At 41.9% G+C, this 19,149-nt stretch overlaps 1 protein-coding gene across 1 annotated transcript in view; it reads left to right on the top strand.

The window, feature by feature from the left end:
- The first annotated feature begins 568 nt into the window (after positions 1–568).
- The window catches only part of IFT140 (intraflagellar transport 140), a 90,594-nt gene continuing 72,013 nt past the window's right edge, over positions 569–19,149 (top strand). Inside the window, exons 1-5 of the mRNA XM_075718192.1 lie at positions 569–715; positions 1,947–2,168; positions 6,008–6,129; positions 6,821–6,963; positions 18,102–18,277. Of these exons, the coding sequence (XP_075574307.1) occupies positions 569–715; positions 1,947–2,168; positions 6,008–6,129; positions 6,821–6,963; positions 18,102–18,277 (810 nt within the window). The remainder of the gene's footprint in view (positions 716–1,946; positions 2,169–6,007; positions 6,130–6,820; positions 6,964–18,101; positions 18,278–19,149) is intronic.

Genomic DNA, 19,149 nt, shown 5'->3' with positions numbered 1-19,149 from the left:
ATGTAGGTAACTGTTCAAATGTAGATAACAGTATGAGAACAGATAGTAAATTAATCAAGATTAAACTAATCTTGCATAATTTCAACCGTACAAGCTCCAAAATGGTGACAACTGTTAAAACTTACTTTGAAAGCCCAGGTATGAGACTTCACAATATAAAATCACTCCATCTGTACATTGATATCTTTGGATGTGAAGTACTGGAAGTAGCTTTCTGGTAAAATCTGAGGTATTTCAGAGTCCTCTGAAATAAGCCAGCATAAGCCACTGGTGAGAGATTGGTACTACCCTATGCGCACTATGAATCTATAGACTACAAGGCTCAGTATTCCTCCGTATTTTTTAAAAACACCACTTTGACCTTTTTCGTGTCTGTGTAGTGCATATTAACAAGATGATGCTGTAGCTTTATTTTTTCCCCATTTTGTAAGCATACTTGTTATTATATATAGTATATATATAATATAGCATGTATATATAGTGTATATATATTATATACTTAAGCATACTTGTTAAATATGTTTGTTTTCCTTGTTCAGGTTTGCAGTCTGTGACAGCTTCTGTTGTTATGGCTGTGTATGTGGATCATCGAACAGAAGCTCCCGATTCAGTTGCCTCCCCTTCTCATATAGCATGGCACCCACTTCATCCACTCCTGGCAGTTGCTTCTATCAGCACAGCATCTGGTGGATGTGTGGATATCTATCTGGAACAGGTGAATAATCAGCAACTTTTCTTTTGGGCTTGATACAATTTTGCTAGTTCGAAATTTCACTTTTTCAGATATATATATTTGCAGCCTTACTTATGCTTCTTGAATCCCTCTCTCTGGATTTTAATTACTATCCATGTCCTGTGCTATCTAGGGCATGTGAGATTCATCAGCTACTGATTACATGTATTTTATAAAAAGGTCTTCATAAATTAAATTGATCTTTCCCTTGAAATTTAATTTTTACAGCCTTTCAGTCTTGTTTGTGATGGCTACCGATTTGCTTTTCACTTCTCATAGCATGAGAATTTCAGGCTCAGAAGTAAAATGGACACATGCTGCTGCTTTTTTTTTAACTCTAAATGAATAAAATGTACTAAGAAAGGTAAATAAAAAAAAATCATTCCTCCACCTTGAGGCTGAGCTGCTTGCTAGACTCAGCTTGTTCCATTTGAGTAGGCTGTTTCCTAGTACAGTTTCTGCCTGTAGACAGATATTTCCTATGCATACTCTAAACTTTACACAAGAAGCTTGCGTAGGACTTTGGTTTGCATAATTTTCAGGAAAAGTGTGCTATCTAGGGAAATGGTACTACAAGCTATCTAGCAGCAGATGTACTGGAAATGTTTAAGTCTGTTAATACGAGTAGCCTATAAAATGTATACTTTCAAAAGTGCGTTATGAAGAACTGTCATCCAAATTTTACAAATAGAAAAATAAATACATAGAGAGGTTAAACAATTTGCCTGAAATATTATTGCAAACCATGCACAAAGGAGTGTCTACATTTAAGAGCTGTTTAAGCATTGGTTTATTCTGTGTCCTCAGGTGCTTCTTTTTTAGAAGTTGGGGTTTTTTAACTTGAAATGTGCTCGAACCTTCTTATCCTTCATACAGGAGTAAAAGCTTGATACTCAGTGAGAGCTGCTCGTGTATGCTGTGAGGGAAGAATAGCTTGGAAAAGCAGAGTGAGGCAGTCACTTAACACTGCTGTGTTTTCATTAGCAATTTTCAAGTGGATGTACTGCATGTTGTAGCACATTTTTATGCATGTGAAATAGCTGTAAAGAGAATTTGTGTAGCCACTTCATATGTCTTGCAGGAAGCTCTATTACATGCCAGTCCTTTTTCACAGAAAAATACCTGGTTGACTGGGAAGCAAATCTGAAGGTTTAGCTGCATCCTTGTACTGAGTTTCCGTTGTACTGAGCTTGTACTTTATTTCCATTTGCAGGGAGAACATGTGTCCGATGCACATGTTGAGAGAAGCTTTCAGGTCACATCGCTTTCCTGGCACCCTTCCAGACTTATTCTTGCAGCAGGCTGGGAGACAGGAGAAGTTGTGATACTTAACAAAGAAGACAAGGAGCACCATGCTGTACCACCAAATCATAACGCCAGAATTACAGTCCTAAACTGGAGTACAAATGGTACCCGCCTTGTGTCTGGTGATAGGGTGAGTAGTTGAAATGTGTGTTTGATGTGGAACATGGTGTTGCAGCCCTGTGGTGGGAAGGGATTATGCAATGGATTGGTAGGGGAAGGGATAGTTGCGGGGAAGGTAAGTTTCCTTGCTTTAGGTTTAAATTAAAACTGTTAGGAAGTAAAATCAAATCTCAGTGTGTTAACTTTTTCTACAGTACTCATTGCTGTTTTATCAATTTATCTTTAAATAAAAGTGTATCTAATCTCAGTACGGGCTGAGCAGTAGATTAAGGGTTAAGGCTATTTAATGGATGGGGTAATTGAGGTATAGACAATCTGAATTATTTGCTCCTGTCTATGCACGAATTTTGTGGCAGACTCAGGAAAGATGTCGAGAAACAAATTCTAGCTACAATATATTAATCTGTAGTGAATGCGTAGCAATGCTCACTTAAGTACAAAAAACCCATGCTAATCTCTCTTGTTCTGTTTTTATTAATGCTCTAAAAATGAGTCAAAGTTATTGTATGGAAAATATGTTTCGGAAGTACTTGAAATGTGACAGTCTTTATTTCTTGATGAGCGGGTTGCTCTTTTACATAGTGAAATGAGAAACAAGCTATTGAATATTTAGTACTCAGGATTAAGTATACACAGAAGATTCTGGTTTTGCCAGTTCTTGAGTCAGCAAATTAAAATAAAAAAGGTGTGTTTTTCTACATTTTACCTGATATAAACTTGAGCTTGTCCAAGAATTTCAGTTCTGCTCTTTAAGAATTGTTATCTGTATGAGTCAGAGGAAAACACAATTTTAAATCATTATTTGTGAAATTCTGTTGCTGCATTTGACAGAAATGGAGAAATTAAAAATTGAGTAAAAAATAAATTTATCCTTTTTATTAGAAAAGAGAAAATGCTGCCCAGACAAAAGAAGATGACCCACTGAGGCCTTATTTATATGGAGATAATATACTAATGTAGCCACAGCTTACATGAACCCTACATTTATGAACAAACTCTTTTCAAATTTATTTATTTGGTGTCAGATCACAGTAATGAAGTAATCTTAAAACAGATATAGCCATTCTTATAGGCAAATTTAACAGTTTTGTAGACTCATCCTAACTGCTCCTCTGATGAGAGTATTTGTAAGTAGAATAAGCAGTGGTTTCAAGGAAATACCTTAACATGACAAAACAAAGCGTATGCATGTGTTGACATGAACAGTCTTCAGTTTCACATAGTTTCAATTGCAGTAGTTGGAAAGACCAACGTCAATAGATGGAACAGCAGCACAACTCAGAAAAAGTCGTTTTTGCAAAATAGCTGTGGTGTTACCCTCTGCGGACATTGAAACGCACAGCTGAGCACAGTTCAAGGTGCTCCTTGGTCAATGAAATGTGGGTCCTTAAAAACCTGCAGCTGTGTGTGTAGAGGCCTTTTGAGCTAATCAGCCTTGCTAAGAGCCCAGGCTTGTTAGGCTGAGCATGCAGCTGGTTCAGCATCCTGTGGCTAGCTCCGATACGGTGTCTCTGCCCAGTACTGCAGTGGGTGGGCCCACTCATCCCTTGCGTTGCACACTCAGTGTCATTGTACCATGGTCTGATGTGCAGCATAGGTATGCTTCATTTCTTACATCTTTTCCAGTAGCTTTTAAATTTATTTTTAAAATGTTTCCCATGAAGGTTTATATTCAAGTAACTTCCATTAGGTGAGTGCTGCCAGGATCATACTCTGCTCATGTTAGAGGAATACCCTTAGAAAGTAGATAAATATTTGGGCCCTGATTTGGTTTCTGTTTGTTCTTCAAAGGGGCTTCATAACAGACTGCTCAGCTGAGAACATTCAGTCATCATAAATCCTGAGTTGCAAGAAAATTATTTGAAGATAACTTCCTAAAGTTGGAATAGGATGCTGTGAAAATCAGAAACTCTTAATTTGTGTTTTAAGTAACAAATAACATGGATGACTTCCAGGTTTTGATCACACAAAAGAATCCTAAGGATCTAGGTGCTTTCTATAATGAAAGCCTACTTATAAGGCAAATAACCTTTATAACAAGAAGCTAAAGCTTTGGGTTGTTAAGAATGATTAGGAAGATACAGGATACCTTAAGAGTAAATCTTATAGATGATAAGGTCAATGTCCTTTGTCCTTTTCAAATACAATTTGAAAAGAGACCAGTTCTGCATCCTTTCAATAACCAGTCTATAACCAGAAGAAGTGGTGAGCCTTTTTATTTCCAATCTCATGTGTTCCAAACTCAGAATTGAGTTTGCAACTAGGCTCTCTGGATAGAGGATGGGATATCTAGAACAGAATGGAAGGAAGGTCAGCAGCGTTATAAAGCTGCAGGCTTTTCCTCCGGCTTATAAATGGTGTGGGTGTTCTTAGTTGGGATCCCTGGAATTTGGGGACATTTAAAGCTGAGGGAAAAGTGAGAGGAGGAGCCGCCAACAGGACATGAACTTTCAGATCATAGGATCCTGTGGTTTCCAGAGGTAACCAGCAAACATTGTATGAACTGCAAGTAGCCTCTTGGAATGGGAGTACAGCAGTTTCACAGATGCACAGCTGTGTCACACTCTTTAGGCTGTAAGAGACAGCATTGCACTTAAATAGTTTTGGGTGGTATAAATATTATCATCTTACTGCTGAAAAGAAGTTAGAACTTTGATTCTTGATTCTTAGGAAAAAAAGAAGGAAATGTTGCCTTGGAAGCCCTCAGCTGCTCTCATGTGGCTTGTAGTTAGGATTGTGAGGAGTGTGTGTTTAGAGTGTACCACTGCTACTGGTCTTTCACTTCTAGAAAGACTATACATTGAAAACAATAAAGAAAAATAGAGCAAATTATAATACCACTGTATTGTTATCTATCTTAATGAAATAAAATGAGATTGAACTTGATATTGCAAGTTGTTGCTGGTTTTTTCATGTAATGCTTATACAGAGGGCCTCCAAATGCAATGTGGTTCCCTAAGCACTAACTTAACAGCAATAAATAATAATCTTAAAATTCCAGCTGTGAGGCTGTAGCGTAAGTCACTTTGTTGGGATGGTTAATGTGTATGTCATGCTGAACTGTCTTTTTGCTTCTCTGCCTTCTCCATTCTTTCCAGTCACCAGGGGTTTGGTGCTCATTCTGATCCAGCACCACAAAATGCATGTTATCTTCAGAACCTGTGCCAGGTTTTGAGGGCCAACTTATATTGACTACTGTTGAATTAATTAGTTAACCAGTCTTCCTTTCTTTAGTGTCTATGATTCTTCTAGTTACTAAGTTCTGTTTCTAAAAATGAATTCTTGTTGTACTTGAATGTCTGCTCTGAAAGAAGAGGAAACCTCCAGAAATTCTAAATTCTTTCCTTAGGTTATCTGCATCCTGTGACTTTACATGCGTCTAATCATGTACCCATGCTCATCTGTATCAGTATTACATGCACTTACTCGGGGATGCATTTCTTATGCTTTACTATCCTTTATCTCAATATCTTTTCTTTTAGCAGTCGACTACTTGCAAGAAAAAAGTGGAAAATTTGTTACCTAAACAAATATTTGCATATGCTACTTGCAGAGGAAAACCAAGGCTGTTCCATTTAATTGCTCTGGCAGTGTCATTTTACTAAGAATGGATATGGCCAACAAGCTTTTTTAGATAACTTGATTTAATTAGCAAATAATGTAATGTTAAAGACAATTTTTATTCCTTGTGGCTTAGTTTTAAGTGTGAATAATTGTTTGCGTCAGCTAAATGAAAGGAAGAGTGTTGCTCTGTCAATAAAATGTTTATTTTTATGTGCACTGAGTAGCTGGAGTCTGGATTCTCACCTGTGTGCAAAATGTAATGAATTAATTGTTGTCTTTTTTTAGCATGGTGTCTTGGTTCTATGGAGAATGGACCAGCGAGGCCGAGTGCAGGGTCCTGCCCTGCTGAAACAAGAGTATGGAAAATGTCTGTCTCACTGTGTCTTTCGACCACCCCCTCCTGGCGAGTAAGTATCGTGCCCCATTATAGCACTGGTAGACCAAGTCTTTCTCTTGTTCCACAGAAAGAAAACCCAATTCAGAGAGAAACCTTTTTTTAAACATATTAAAAAAAAAAAACAAACCACCAAACCTTCTTCTCCTAACTGTCCTTTATTTCCAAGTTCTTCTCCCACTCTAGTAGCTATTTGTGTCCTGTATGCAGCAACAAATCTTCTTCCTTTTGTCCATACCTTTCTCTCTGCTGCTGTTGACTCTTCTTCCTTTAGTTCTTGTAATTAGCAATGTTACTGATTGTGAAAAGCAAAAAGTACAATGAAAACGCAATTATTCATTAAATTATTGGCAAGAATAAGTAAATTAAAAGTCAGTTCTTAAATATTATTATTTCTCTCCTCTCCAAGCAAGAAATAGGAAACAGCTGTAGTAAAAAAAAATTAATTTTCCTTGTCTGGGCCACTTCTGTTGCACATATCTGTAAAAATAATAATGCTTATGGAAAAAAGGTTAAACAATGCAAATGAAAACTAGTATTAAAATTTTACTTTGTATCTTTTTGAGTTTGTCCTTTTTCCAATCAGTGTATGAAACATCTTTATTCTCTCTTTACAATATGTTTTACTAACTACTCATCCATTCTTTGAGATGAAAAGTACTCTGTTATGTAAGGAATTGGAAATTAAGTATCTCTGTCTTCAGGGACTTTGTACAACTGGCAAAAGCAGCTGTGGGTGGTGATGAGAAGGCCTTGGATATGTTTAACTGGAGAAAAGGTGGAACAGGAGTACCTCTGAAAATGGGACTCCAGGAAGGACTGTCCTTCTTTATCACTTTGACAGATGGTAAGAGCGAAACCACTTTTCCAGTCTGCTGAAAATTTGTCTCCTTAATGCTTCAAAATAGCTCAGTGCATGATAGTCCTGTTTTTGTATATCCAACATCTAGAGTATATCCATATATCCATCAAATTCATATATCCAACAGGATAGAGTATTCGTAGGAGCTGAAGAATGTTTGGTATGAAGAAATTAATAAAATTATTAAAATCTTAGCATCTTCAGGGTGAGTTGTCTCCAAAAGGACACCATAGGTATTGGATTAGTCAGGTTCCTGAAGAAGTCAGTATAAGGAAAGTGATCTCTAACACCTAAGTGTAAATAAAATTAGAAATTGTCAGCATTTTGTGCAAAGCTTCAAAATAATGCATGTGCTGTGTTTTTTTTTCCTAGAAATAGGCAAATGCTGCTAGAACATGCCTTTTAAAATAAATTAGTGATTTGCTTTTTCTCTCATGCTTTGAAATGAAGCTTCAGTCTAAGGAAGCAAAAAAGTCTAAATATCTGTTTTGTTGGTTTTCTTCCTAATACTGCTTCTTCCCTGCCATTTGTCTTTTCCTCTCCCTTTTACTGTTCTGGGTACTAGTTTGCTCCCAGTTCATTTTCTTCCTACCCCAGTTCTTCTCATGATGCCTTCTCTCTATCTAACCTGTTAGCTGTTTGGACAGGAGCCAGAATGTGTGTAACAAGTATTGTAATGAGTATGTTTCTGGTAGGTGATTCAAGTATGTAATCCTCTTGATTCAAGTGTTAACTACTCCGAAAAACATTTAGGTTATGCTAGTTCTGCGGCTCAATTACTGTTTGATTCAGTGTTTACATTATCAAGATTGAGACCCATCATTTACACCAGTGTAGCTTCCATATGATTGCAGGAGTGGCATTGTCCAGTTGTGTGTTTGTTTTGCAGAATAGCGGTCTGTACCTTCATTTGATTTGTGAGTTACAAGCCTCTTTGCTAGATATGAACCATTTAAATGAAAAAGGGGTACAGGGCACTTCTTAAGTGTACAAGGAGAGAATCTTTGAGTAGCTGTGCCCGTTACATCCTCACTTTCAAAGCAACTATTGTGGTGGTACACAGCTCCATCTAGGGACAAACTCTATATCCTGCAAGTGGCTGTCCACATCTTGTTTCTTGGGCCTCCTGTTCAATTCAAATTTCAGTCAAATGACTTTCTTTTGAGCAGCCTCATTGCCTAGGTTGATTTGGGCATATGTATTTTGGACCTAGTTCTTAATCTAGTTAGTGATCTGTCATAACTTCAGAATCAGTTAATGTTTTCGTAGGGTTTAAATGTGACCTGTAAGCTTCCTCTAAAGTAGGGATTCTCAGCCCAAACTTGTTTAATAAAAAAGAATTTAAAAACCCCCATTCTTATTGCATGCTTTTAAATATTTCAAAAGATGTTTGACTAAAGACAATAGAGCATCTTTTAAAGCAAAACTATTAACTATTAAAACAATTAAGAAAAGCCCAAAACAAAATGAAAAAACCTCCCAAGTTTCAAATGTTTATTAGTCTAGATATTTTTTGATGCTTCCAAAACACTGCAGTAAAACAATAGATGCAATTCAGGTAATATGTTACATGAGATGCTTATCTGAAGAGAGGATACCTGAACTGATAACAATTTTGGAGGTAGTTTTGCAACACTTTCCAACCTGAATAGTGGAAGTTCTCCTGATACTTTTACTGAATGCACCCTTGTTTATCTTCACTGCAGACATTTTAGATCATGAGTAATAATCGTCTTCTGGTCCCCTTTGTATTTCCTAAACAGCATACACTTTCTGCTGCTTTTTGTCTTTTGAATCTCAGAGTTATTTGCTCTACTTAATTAGCTCAGATTTGTTAACTTTTGAGATTAGTCTCTTGTGTGATACAGTATAAAAACTCTTAAAGTTACTCAGAAAGCTATAACCACCTAAGTAGCTTCAAAACAGCGGGTAGTGTTTTGTGTGTGGTACCTGATAATTTGTATGGTAATATCCAAGTATAGAAGGTTAATTTAACTTATGAAACAATTCCAGGTGGCAAATAAAGTCAAGGGACTGTCCATTTCTTGTAAAACTTCCCATAAAACTGAGATTCAGTAGATTATCAATTACTGCAATAAATACATACCTGTGTGATAGAAAATGCTACATTGGAGAACTATCCCAACAATCCCTGATATCAGTACAGACTGGGTGATGAAGGGATTGAGAGCAGCCCTTGAGATTGAGAAGGAATTGAGGATACTAGCGGATGAAAAACTGGACATGAGCTGGCAACGTGTGCTTGCAGCCCAGAAAGCCAGTTCTATCCTGGGCTGCATCAAAAGAAGCATGGCCAGCAGGTCGAGGGAGGTGATTCTGCCCCTCTACTCTGCTGTGGTGAGACCCCACCTGGAGTACTGCGTCCAGCTCTGGAGCCCTGTCCTGGTTTCGGCTGGGATAGAGTTAATTTTCTTCCTAGTAGCAGGCATAGTGCTGTGTTTTGGATTTAGAATGAGAAGAATGTTGATAACATGCTGATGTTTTTAGTTGTTGCTGAGTACTGCTTATGCTAGTCAAGGACTTTTTCAGCTTCCCATGCTCTGCCAGGCGCATGGGAAACTGGGAGGGGGCACAGCCAGAATAGTTGATCCAAACTGACCAAAGGGCTATTCCATACCATGTGACGTCATGCTCAGTATATAAACTGGGGGGGGGGGGTGGCCGGGGAGCAGCAATCGCTGCTCGGGAACTGTCTGGGTATCGGTTGGCGGGTGGTGAGCAATTGCATTGTGCATCACTTGCTTCGTGTATCATTATTGTTATTATCATTATTATACTGTTAGTATTAGCATTACTATTTTACTTTCTTTCAATTATTAAACTGTTCTTATCTCAACCCAGGAGTGTTTCTCACTCTTACTCCTCCGATTCTCTCCCCCATCCCATCGGGGTAGGGGAGTGAGCGAGCGGCTGCGTGGTGCTTAGTTGCTGGCTGGGGCTAAACCACGACAGTCCTTTTTGGCGCCCAACGTGGGGCCTGAAGGGTTTGAGATAACAACAGATTAACCAGAGTGTATTAAGGAGTCTGTTAACAGTTGCCGGTCGTGATATTAGTTCATCTGATCTGCACCATGTTCTTTTTTTTGCAGCAAGTGTTAAAGCTTGTTGTCAGTTTGTGTAGTGTGCTATGCTCTGCAGTGATTCATGATCTTTTGCTTGGGAGGCTCCTTATCAAAACCCTGACCTTGAGCATTCTTTGGTATTTGGGTTTCATACAGAAGTCACTACTGTACTTCGGGTACTACCTCATAGAGAGAGTTAGCAATTATACTTCTTACTCTGAGAGGCTTGTTGTGGAGGAAATACAGAATGGCACCTTTGCTGCTTTCTTCTATGATGTTTCCTCCTTCATTACAACAACTTTCCAGTATCTTGAACACCCCTGGGCAGTTAAGATACTTCTATTGATACTTCTTGGGAATGTTGTTTCCGTTTTGATAAAGGTCCGTAAGCAGTTTAAAAATATCATCCAGAGATCTACCCCAAGGCTGGATAGTTATGAGTGGCAGGGTGTGTGGGATAGTATGCGCAAGTACCTAGGGCAGTGGGCACCTCCAGTGTTTTGGAACTTCACCCCTGAACAAGTGCAGAATCCTGAAGAATTAGTAAAGTATTTGGAAGAAGTATGTTGTCACCCTGGTAGCTCCAGAGAGACACAAATCATTGCAACATGCTGGGGACTGGCCCATGCCTATCGAGCCGTGGTCAACACTAATCAGTACCCTCAAAAGAAAGAGAAGGTCTCTGGATCTGATGACAAAACAACAAGCACTGTGGCTACTCAAACCCCCACTACAGGCCCTGCGGCTACTCCAACCCCCACTATAGGCCTTGCAGCTCCTCAAACCCCTGCCCCAGGCACTGTGGCTACTCCAGCCACAGCCATGAGCACTGCAGCTACTCAAACCACAGCCATGGGCACTGCGGCTACTCAAACCCCAGTGACAGACACTGCGGCTAAACCAGAGAACCAACCCGTGCCAGTATCAGTTGCCCCTATACAGAAGAAAAAATACACGAGGAAATCAGTTCGTTTAGTAAGGGATGAAGATGAACCAGGGCCATCACGAGAAACAGAGGAGGAAGAACCCATAAATAAGATGGTGACCACCCGATCCCTGTTCCTGAGTGAGCTGTGAGATATGCGAACAGATTTCGGTCGTCATCCAGGCGAGCACATCATCATCTGGCTGCTCCGATGCTGGGATAATGGGGCCAGCAGCCTGGATTTAGAGGGTAAGGAAGCCAAGCAGCTGGGATCCCTTTCCAGGGAAGGGGGCATTGACAAAGCAATTGGAAACGGGGCAAAACCGCTCAGCCTCTGGAGGCAACTTCTGTCAAGCGTGAAGGAAAGGTTTCCCTGCAAGGAGGATGTTTTATACCGCCCAAGCAAATGGACCACCGTAGAGAAAGGTATCCAGTACCTGAGGGAATTAGGCGTGCTGGAGGTGATTTACAGTGACCTGAATGATGAGCAGTTACCCAAAGACCCAGATGAAGTCAGGTGCACACAATCCATGTGGCAGAAGGTGGTATGGAGCGCACCAGCATCATATTCCAACTTGTTGGCAATACTAGCCTGGAAAGACGACGAGGCACCAACAGTGGATGAAGTGGCTAGACAACTCCGGGAATACGAAGAAAGGCTCTCTTCCTCCCTGCGGGCCTGTGTCTCGGCTGTGGAAAAACTGTCTGAAAAAATATGCCAAGAGTTCCAACAACTCAGAGAGGATCTGTCCTACTCCCACCTGCACGGACCAGTGTCTCAGCCATTAGGAGTCAACGTCCCTATGCTCAAGAGAGAGGATATAGAGGATACACACCACGTGGCACCCTGTGGTTTTACCTGCGTGATTATGGAGAGGACATGAGAAAGTGGGATGGAAAACCCACCTCAACCTTAGAGGCACGGGTGCGTGAGTTGCAAGGAAAAACTATTACACAAGGCAGTTCTCCCAGGAAAATTGCAGCTCCAGTTTCCAGTGAGCAGTTCCCCAGACAGAGTAAGAGGGCTAATTTTACTTCCGACCTTGATCAGGGGACTTTTGATTCACATTTACAGGAAGTGAACAGCGAATACTGTGACCAGTGTTAGAGGGGCCCTGCCTCCAGCCAGGTGGAGGAAAGGGACAAACGGCTTTACTGGACTGTGTGGATTCGATGGCCTGGAACGTCAGACCCACAGGAGTATAAGGCTCTAGTGGACACTGGTGCACAGTGCATGCTAATGCCATCAAACTATAGAGGGGCAGAACCCATTTGTATTTCTGGAGTGACAGGGGGATCCCAACAGCTAACTGTACTGGAAGCTGATGTGAGCCTAACTGGGAATGAGTGGCAAAAGCACCCCATTGTGACTGGCCCAGATGCTCCGTGCATCCTTGGCATAGACTACCTCAGGAGAGGGTATTTCAAGGACCCAAAAGGGTACCGGTGGGCTTTTGGTATAGCTGCTTTGGAGACAGAGGAGATTAAACAGTTGTCCACCTTGCCCGGTCTCTCAGAGGACCCTTCGATTGTAGGGTTGCTGAAGGTTGAGGAACAACAGGTGCCGATTGCTACCACAACTCTGCACAGGCGGCAATATCGCACCAACCGAGACTCCCTGATTCCCATCCATAACCTGATTCGTCGACTGGAGAGCCAGGGAGTAATCAGCAAGACTCGCTCACCCTTTAACAGTCCCATATGGCCAGTGCAAAAGTCTAATGGGGAGTGGAGACTAACAGTGGACTATCGTGGCCTGAACGAAGTCACACCGCCGCTGAGTGCTGCCGTGCTGGACATGCTAGAACTTCAATATGAACTGGAGTCAAAGGCAGCCAACTGGTATGCCACAATTGATATTGCTAATGCATTTTTCTCAATCCCTTTGGCAGCAGAGTGCAGGCCACAGTTTGCTTTTACCTGGAGGGGTGTTCAGTATGCTTGGAATCAGCTGCCCCAGGGGTGGAAGCACAGCCCCACCATTTGCCATGGACTGATCCAGACAGCACTGGAACAGGGTGAAGCTCCAGAACATCTGCAGTACATTGATGACATCATTGGGAAGTCCAGTGTGTACCTCAAGGGAATTTGATGACCACCCATTTGCCACCATCCATGAGTCAGTATAGAGATAAAGGACTGGCCACTTTTCTCTTTCAGCAATATCTAAAGCCAGCTGGATGGCTTTCACCTCTGCAAACTGACTCGACTCCCCTTCTCCTTCAGCAGCTTCTGCAACTTTTTGTATAGGACTCCATACAGCAGCTTTCCACCTCCGATGCTTTCCCACAAGATGACAGGACCCATCAGTGAACAGGGCATATTGCTTTTCATTTTCTGGCAATTTATTATACAGTGGGGCCTCTTCAGCACGTGTCACCTCCTCCTCTGGTGATATTCTAAGGTTTTTTCCTTCTGGCCAGTCCATGATCACTTCCAAGATTCCTGGGCAACTGGGGTTTCATGTTGGAGCCTGTTGTGTGATCAATGCAACCCACTTACTCCACGTAGCATCAGTTGCATGATGAGTAGAGGGCACCCTCCCTTTGAACATCCAGCCCAGCACCGGCAGTCGGGGTGCCAGCAGGAGCTGTGCTTCAGTACCAACCACTTCTGAAGCAGCTTGAACCCCTTCATATGCTGCCAGTATCTCTTTCTCAGTTGGAGTATAGTGGGCTTCGGATCCTCTGTATCCCTGACTCCAAAACCCTAGGGGTTGACCTCGAGTCTCCCCTGGTGCTTTCTGCCAGAGGCTCCAGGTAGGGCCATTCTCCCCGGCTACGGTGTAGAGCACATTTTTAATATCCTGCCCTGCCCGGACTGGCCCAAGGGCTACTGCATGAACTATCTCCTGTTTAATTTGTTCAAAGGCTTGTTGTTGTTCAGGGCCCCATTTGAAATCGTTCGTCTTCCGGGTCACTTGATAGAGAGGGCTTACGATCTGGCTGTAATTTGGAATATGCATTCTCCAAAAACCCACAACGCCTAAGAAAGCGCCTAAGAAAGCTTGTGTTTCCTTTTTGCTAGTTGGTGGGGACATAGCTGTTATTTTGTTGATCACATCCATTGGGATCTGATGACGTCCATCTTGCCATTTTATTCCTGTGGAGGTCCCTTGACCTTACTTTGTTTTATGGCAAAACCAGCCTTCAGAAGGATTTGGACTATTTTCTTTTTCTTCTCAAAAACTTCTTCTGCTGTATTGCCCCACACAATGATGTCATCAATATACTGCAGATGTTCTGGAGCTTCACCCTGTTCCAGTGCTGTCTGGATCAGTCCATGGCAAATGGTGGGGCTGTGCTTCCACCCCTGGGGCAGCTGATTCCAAGCATACTGAACACCCCTCCAAGTGAAAGCAAACTGTGGCCTGCACTCTGCTGCCAAAGGGATTGAGAAAAATGCATTAGCAATATCAATTGTGGCATACCAGTTGGCTGCCTTTGACTCCAGTTCATATTGAAGTTCTAGCATGTCCAGCACGGCAGCACTCAGTGGCGGCGTGACTTCATTCCGGCCACGATAGTCCACTGTTAGTCTCCACTCCCCATTAGACTTTTGCACTGGCCATATGGGACTGTTAAAGGGTGAGCGAGTCTTGCTGATCACTCCTTGCCTCTCCAGTTGATGAATTGACTTATGGATGGGAATCAGGGAGTCTCGGTTGGTGTGATATTGCCGCTGGTGCACTGTTGTGGTAGTGATCGGCACCTGTTGTTCTTTGACCCTCAGCAACCCCACAATAGAAGGGTCCCTCGAGAGACCAGGCAAGGTGGACAACTGTTTAATTTCCTCTGTCTCCAAGGCAGATATACCAAAAGCCCACCGGTACCCTTTTGGGTCCTTGAAATACCCTCTCCTGAGGTAGTCTATGCCAAGGATACCTGCAGCTTCTGGGCCAGTCACAATGGGGTGCTTTTGCCACTCATTCCCAGTTAGGCTCACATCAGCTTCCAGTACAGTTAGCTGTTGGGATCCCCCTGTCACTCCAGAAATACAAATGGGTTCTGCCCCTCTATAGTTTGATGGCATTAGCATGCACTGTGCACCAGTGTCCACTAGAGCCTTATACTCCTGTGGGTCTGACGTGCCAGGCCATCGAATCCACACAGTCCAGTAAAGCCGTTTGTCCCTTTCCTCCACCTGGCTGGAGGCAGGGCCTCTCTAGTCCTGGTCATAGTATTTGTTGTTCACTTCTTGTAAATGTGAATCAAGAGTCCCTTGATTAAGATCAGAAGTAAAATTAGCCATTTTACTCTGTCTGGGGATCTGCTCACTGGAAACGAGCTGCAATTTTCCTGGAAGAACCGCCTTGTGTAATAGTTTTTCCTTGCAACGCACACACCCGTGCCTCTTAAGGTCGAGGTAGATTTTCCATCCCACTTCCTCATGTCCTCTCCGTGGTCATGCAGGTAAAACCACAGGGTGCCCCCTGGTGTGCATCCTCTATATCCTCTCTCTTGAGCATAAGGATGTTGACTCCTAATGGCTGAGATACTGGTCTGTACAGGTGGGGAGTAGGATATATCCTCTTCGAGTTGCTAGACCTTCTGGGACAGTTTTTGTACAGCCAAGACACAGGCCTGTAGGGAGGAAGAGATGCTTTCTTTGTATTGCCGGAGTTGGCTAGCCACTTCATCCACTTTGGTGCTTCTTCATCTTTCCAGGTCAGTATTTTCAACAAGTTGGCATACGATGCTGGTGTGGCTCTGTACCACCTTCCACCACATGGGTCGTGTGCACCTGACTTCATCTGGATCTTTGGGTAACTGCTCATCATTCAGGTCACTGTAAATCACCTCCAGCACGCCTAATTCCCTCAGGTACTGGATACCTTTCTCTACGGTGGTCCATTTGCTTGGGCGGTATAAAACATCCTCCTTGCAGGGAAACCTTTCCTTCACGCTTGACAGAAGTTGCCTCCAGAGGCTGAGCGGTTTTGCCCCGTTTCCAATTGCTTTGTCAATGCCCCCTTCCCTGGAAAGGGATCCCAGCTGCTTGGCTTCCTTACCCTCTAAATCCAGGCTGCTGGCCCCGTTATCCCAGCATCAGAGCAGCCAGATGATGATGTGCTCGCCTGGATGACGACTGAAATCTTTTTGCATATCTCGCAGCTCACTCAGGAATAGGGATTGGGTGGTTACCATCTCATTTATGGGTTCTGTCTCTTCCTCCTCTGTTTCTCTTGATGGCCCTGGTTCATCTTCATCCCTTACTAAACGAACTGATTTCCTCGTGTATTTTTTCTTTTGTATAGGGGCAACTAATACTGGCACGGGTTGGTTCTCTGGTTTAGCCACAGTGCCTGTCACTGGGATTGGAGTGGCTGCAATGCCTGTTGTGGGGGTTGGAGTGGCTGCAGTGCCTGTGGCTGTGGTTGGAGTGGCTGCAGTGCCTGTCATCTTGTCATCAGATCCCGAGACCTTCTCTTTCCCTTGAGGGTACTGAATAGTGTTGACCATGGCTCAATAGGCATGGGCCAGGCCCCAGTGTGTTGCAATGATTTGTGTCTCTCTGGAGTTGCCAGGTTGACAACATACTTTTTCCAGATACTTTACTAGTTCTTCAGGATTCTGCACTTCTTCAGGAGAAAAGTTCCAAAACACTGGAGGTGCCCACTGCCCTAGGTACTTGCGCATACTATCCCACATACCTTGCCACTCATAACTCTCCAGCCTTGGGGCAGATCTCTGGATGATATTTTTAAATTGCTTACTAACCTTTGTCAAAACTGAAGCAATATTCCCAAGAAGTATCAACAGAAGTATCTTAACTGCCCAGGGGTGTTCAAGATACTGGAAAGTTGTTGTAATGAAGGAGGAAACATTATAGAAGAAGGTAGCAAAGGTGCCGTTCTGTATTTCCTCCACGAAAAACCTCTCAGAGGGAGAGGTATAATTGCTAATTCTCTCCATGAGGTGGTACCCGAAGTACAGTAATGCCTTCAGTACAAACCCCAGATACCAAATAATGCTCAAGGACAGTGTTTTAATAACAAATCTCCCAGGCGAAACATCACTAATCACTGCAGAGCACAGCAAACTGGAAAAAACACCACCAATCTTTAACATGGTGGAGATCAGATGAAGTAATATTGTGACCGACAATTGTTAACAGATTCCTTAATACACTCTGGTTAATCTGTTACTATCTCAAACCCTTCATGCCTCACATTGGGTGCCAAAAAGGACTGTTGTGGTTTAACCCCAGCCAGCAACTAAGCACCACACAGCCGCTCGTTCACTCCCCCTGCCCCGGTGGAACAGGGGAGAGAATTGGAGGAGTAAGAGTGAGAAAACTCCCGGGTTGAGATAAGAACAGTTTAATAATTGAAATAAAATAAAGTAAAATAGTAGTAGTAATAATAACAATATAATAATAATAGTAGTAATAATATACAAAGCAAGTGATGCACAACACAATTGCTCACCACCTGCCAACCGATAACCAGACAGTTCCTGAGCAGTGATCGCTGGCCCCCAGCCAACTCCCCCCCAGTTTCTATACTGAGCATGACGTCACATGGTGTGGAATAGCCCTTTGGTCAGTTTGGATCAACTATTCTGGCTGTGCCCCTTCCCAGTTCCTTGTGCACCTGGCAGAGCATGGGAAACTGAAAAGTCCTTGACTAGCATAAGCAGTACTCAGCAACAACTAAAAACATCAGCATGTTATCAACATTCTTCTCATTCTAAATCCAAAACACAGCACTATGCCTGCTACTAGGAAGAAAATTAACTCTATCCCAGCTGAAACCAGGACATCTAGACACTGCTGTAAATTGTACCAATTCTTAGCTGCTGTTCTTCTTTCACAAATTACTATTAATACTGAAGAATTCAGAAGCCATAATTCATGCACACATATGCAGAAAGCTTGCTTTTAGTTTAAAATTATTTAAATGATTCCTCTCTGGATTTCCTAGATGGAGAAAAAGTGAATAAGTTTTGTTTACTGCTCTGGTCAACTATCATAGTCTGTATCCTGAGACAAACTAGAAGACAAAAGAATTGTGATTATTTTTACCTTTTCAGCACTTGAGTAATATTAAGGTAGAAAACAGCAACTTTTATTTTTTGTAGCTAAAAACTATACCTTGTTTATGTCTACTACAGGTTCTGTGCATTATGTGAGTGAGAAAGGAAAGACAAGGCATGTATTGTCCACAGGCAGTGTGGTCCAAAAGCTTCTGTTCATGGAGGAAAGAGATGTTTTAGTCGTAATAACAGAGAATCTGCAGTTGTCCTTGCATGCAATTACTCTTGAGGGGGAGGCAGAAGAGCTCATGAAGGTAAGAGTCAGACTACAGGGCAAAGTTGCAATGTTTAATCTTTATAAGAATTTGTTAGAGTTTTTTGATTATCATTTTTTTGCTTACAAATGAATCAATTCTCTTTCTTTTTTCTCAGATTATACCTGATAAGCAGGTATGATAAGCAAATATATGCTCATTTAGAAGTGGAATAGAGTGATGTTATTGAACTTGGAAAGATGGTTTTCATCTTGCCTTTCTGTTTTTTCTTAGTTTCTTTCATTTTGACCCTATGTTAATCTATTTAGACTTCATTTACCTTGTCTTAGTGAACTAGAGAAGAATTGAAAATTCCAGTGTAATCAAATATTTGTTAAAATGTCTTCTGGATAAATAGTTGATAATCTGCGTCCTTGTTTTTATTATCATCAGTTGCTCAGAGCTGTCTTGTCTTTCAGATCAGTAGGAGCAGTACCTCTGTTGGTATGAAATTGTCTTTGCAAATCTGAAAGATGGTTTAGTTCTCACATTGTGAAAGCATTCTTCACAGCTGCAAAGGCTAGGAAGCTTTTATAAAAATAACAACCCACAAGTCACAGAATCACAGATAATAATGCAGTGACCCAAAAATTATTGTATAGGGCCAATAAAGAAACTGACCTCATCCAGAACTTATAATCACCTTGGCTCACATAAAATACTGTACTGTTGGAGAATACTGCTTGGGGGGATGGAACCCAAACCTTCAGCTTCCTAAGATTTTTGTTTTTTTCTTTTTCTCTAAGATGAAAAAAGACGGGGCACTTGTGTGTTACAGGAGTGTCCACTTCTTATTAATCATGATTTATTTTTGACTTGGAGGCTGGAAAGCTGCCTGGCTGAAAAGGACCTGGGGGTGCTGGTTGACAGCC

This window comes from Pelecanus crispus, chromosome 11 (assembly GCF_030463565.1).
Source record: "Pelecanus crispus isolate bPelCri1 chromosome 11, bPelCri1.pri, whole genome shotgun sequence".
In the NCBI taxonomy this organism is placed as follows: Eukaryota; Metazoa; Chordata; class Aves; order Pelecaniformes; family Pelecanidae; genus Pelecanus; species Pelecanus crispus.
This window is presented reverse-complemented; position numbering and strand designations above follow the sequence as displayed.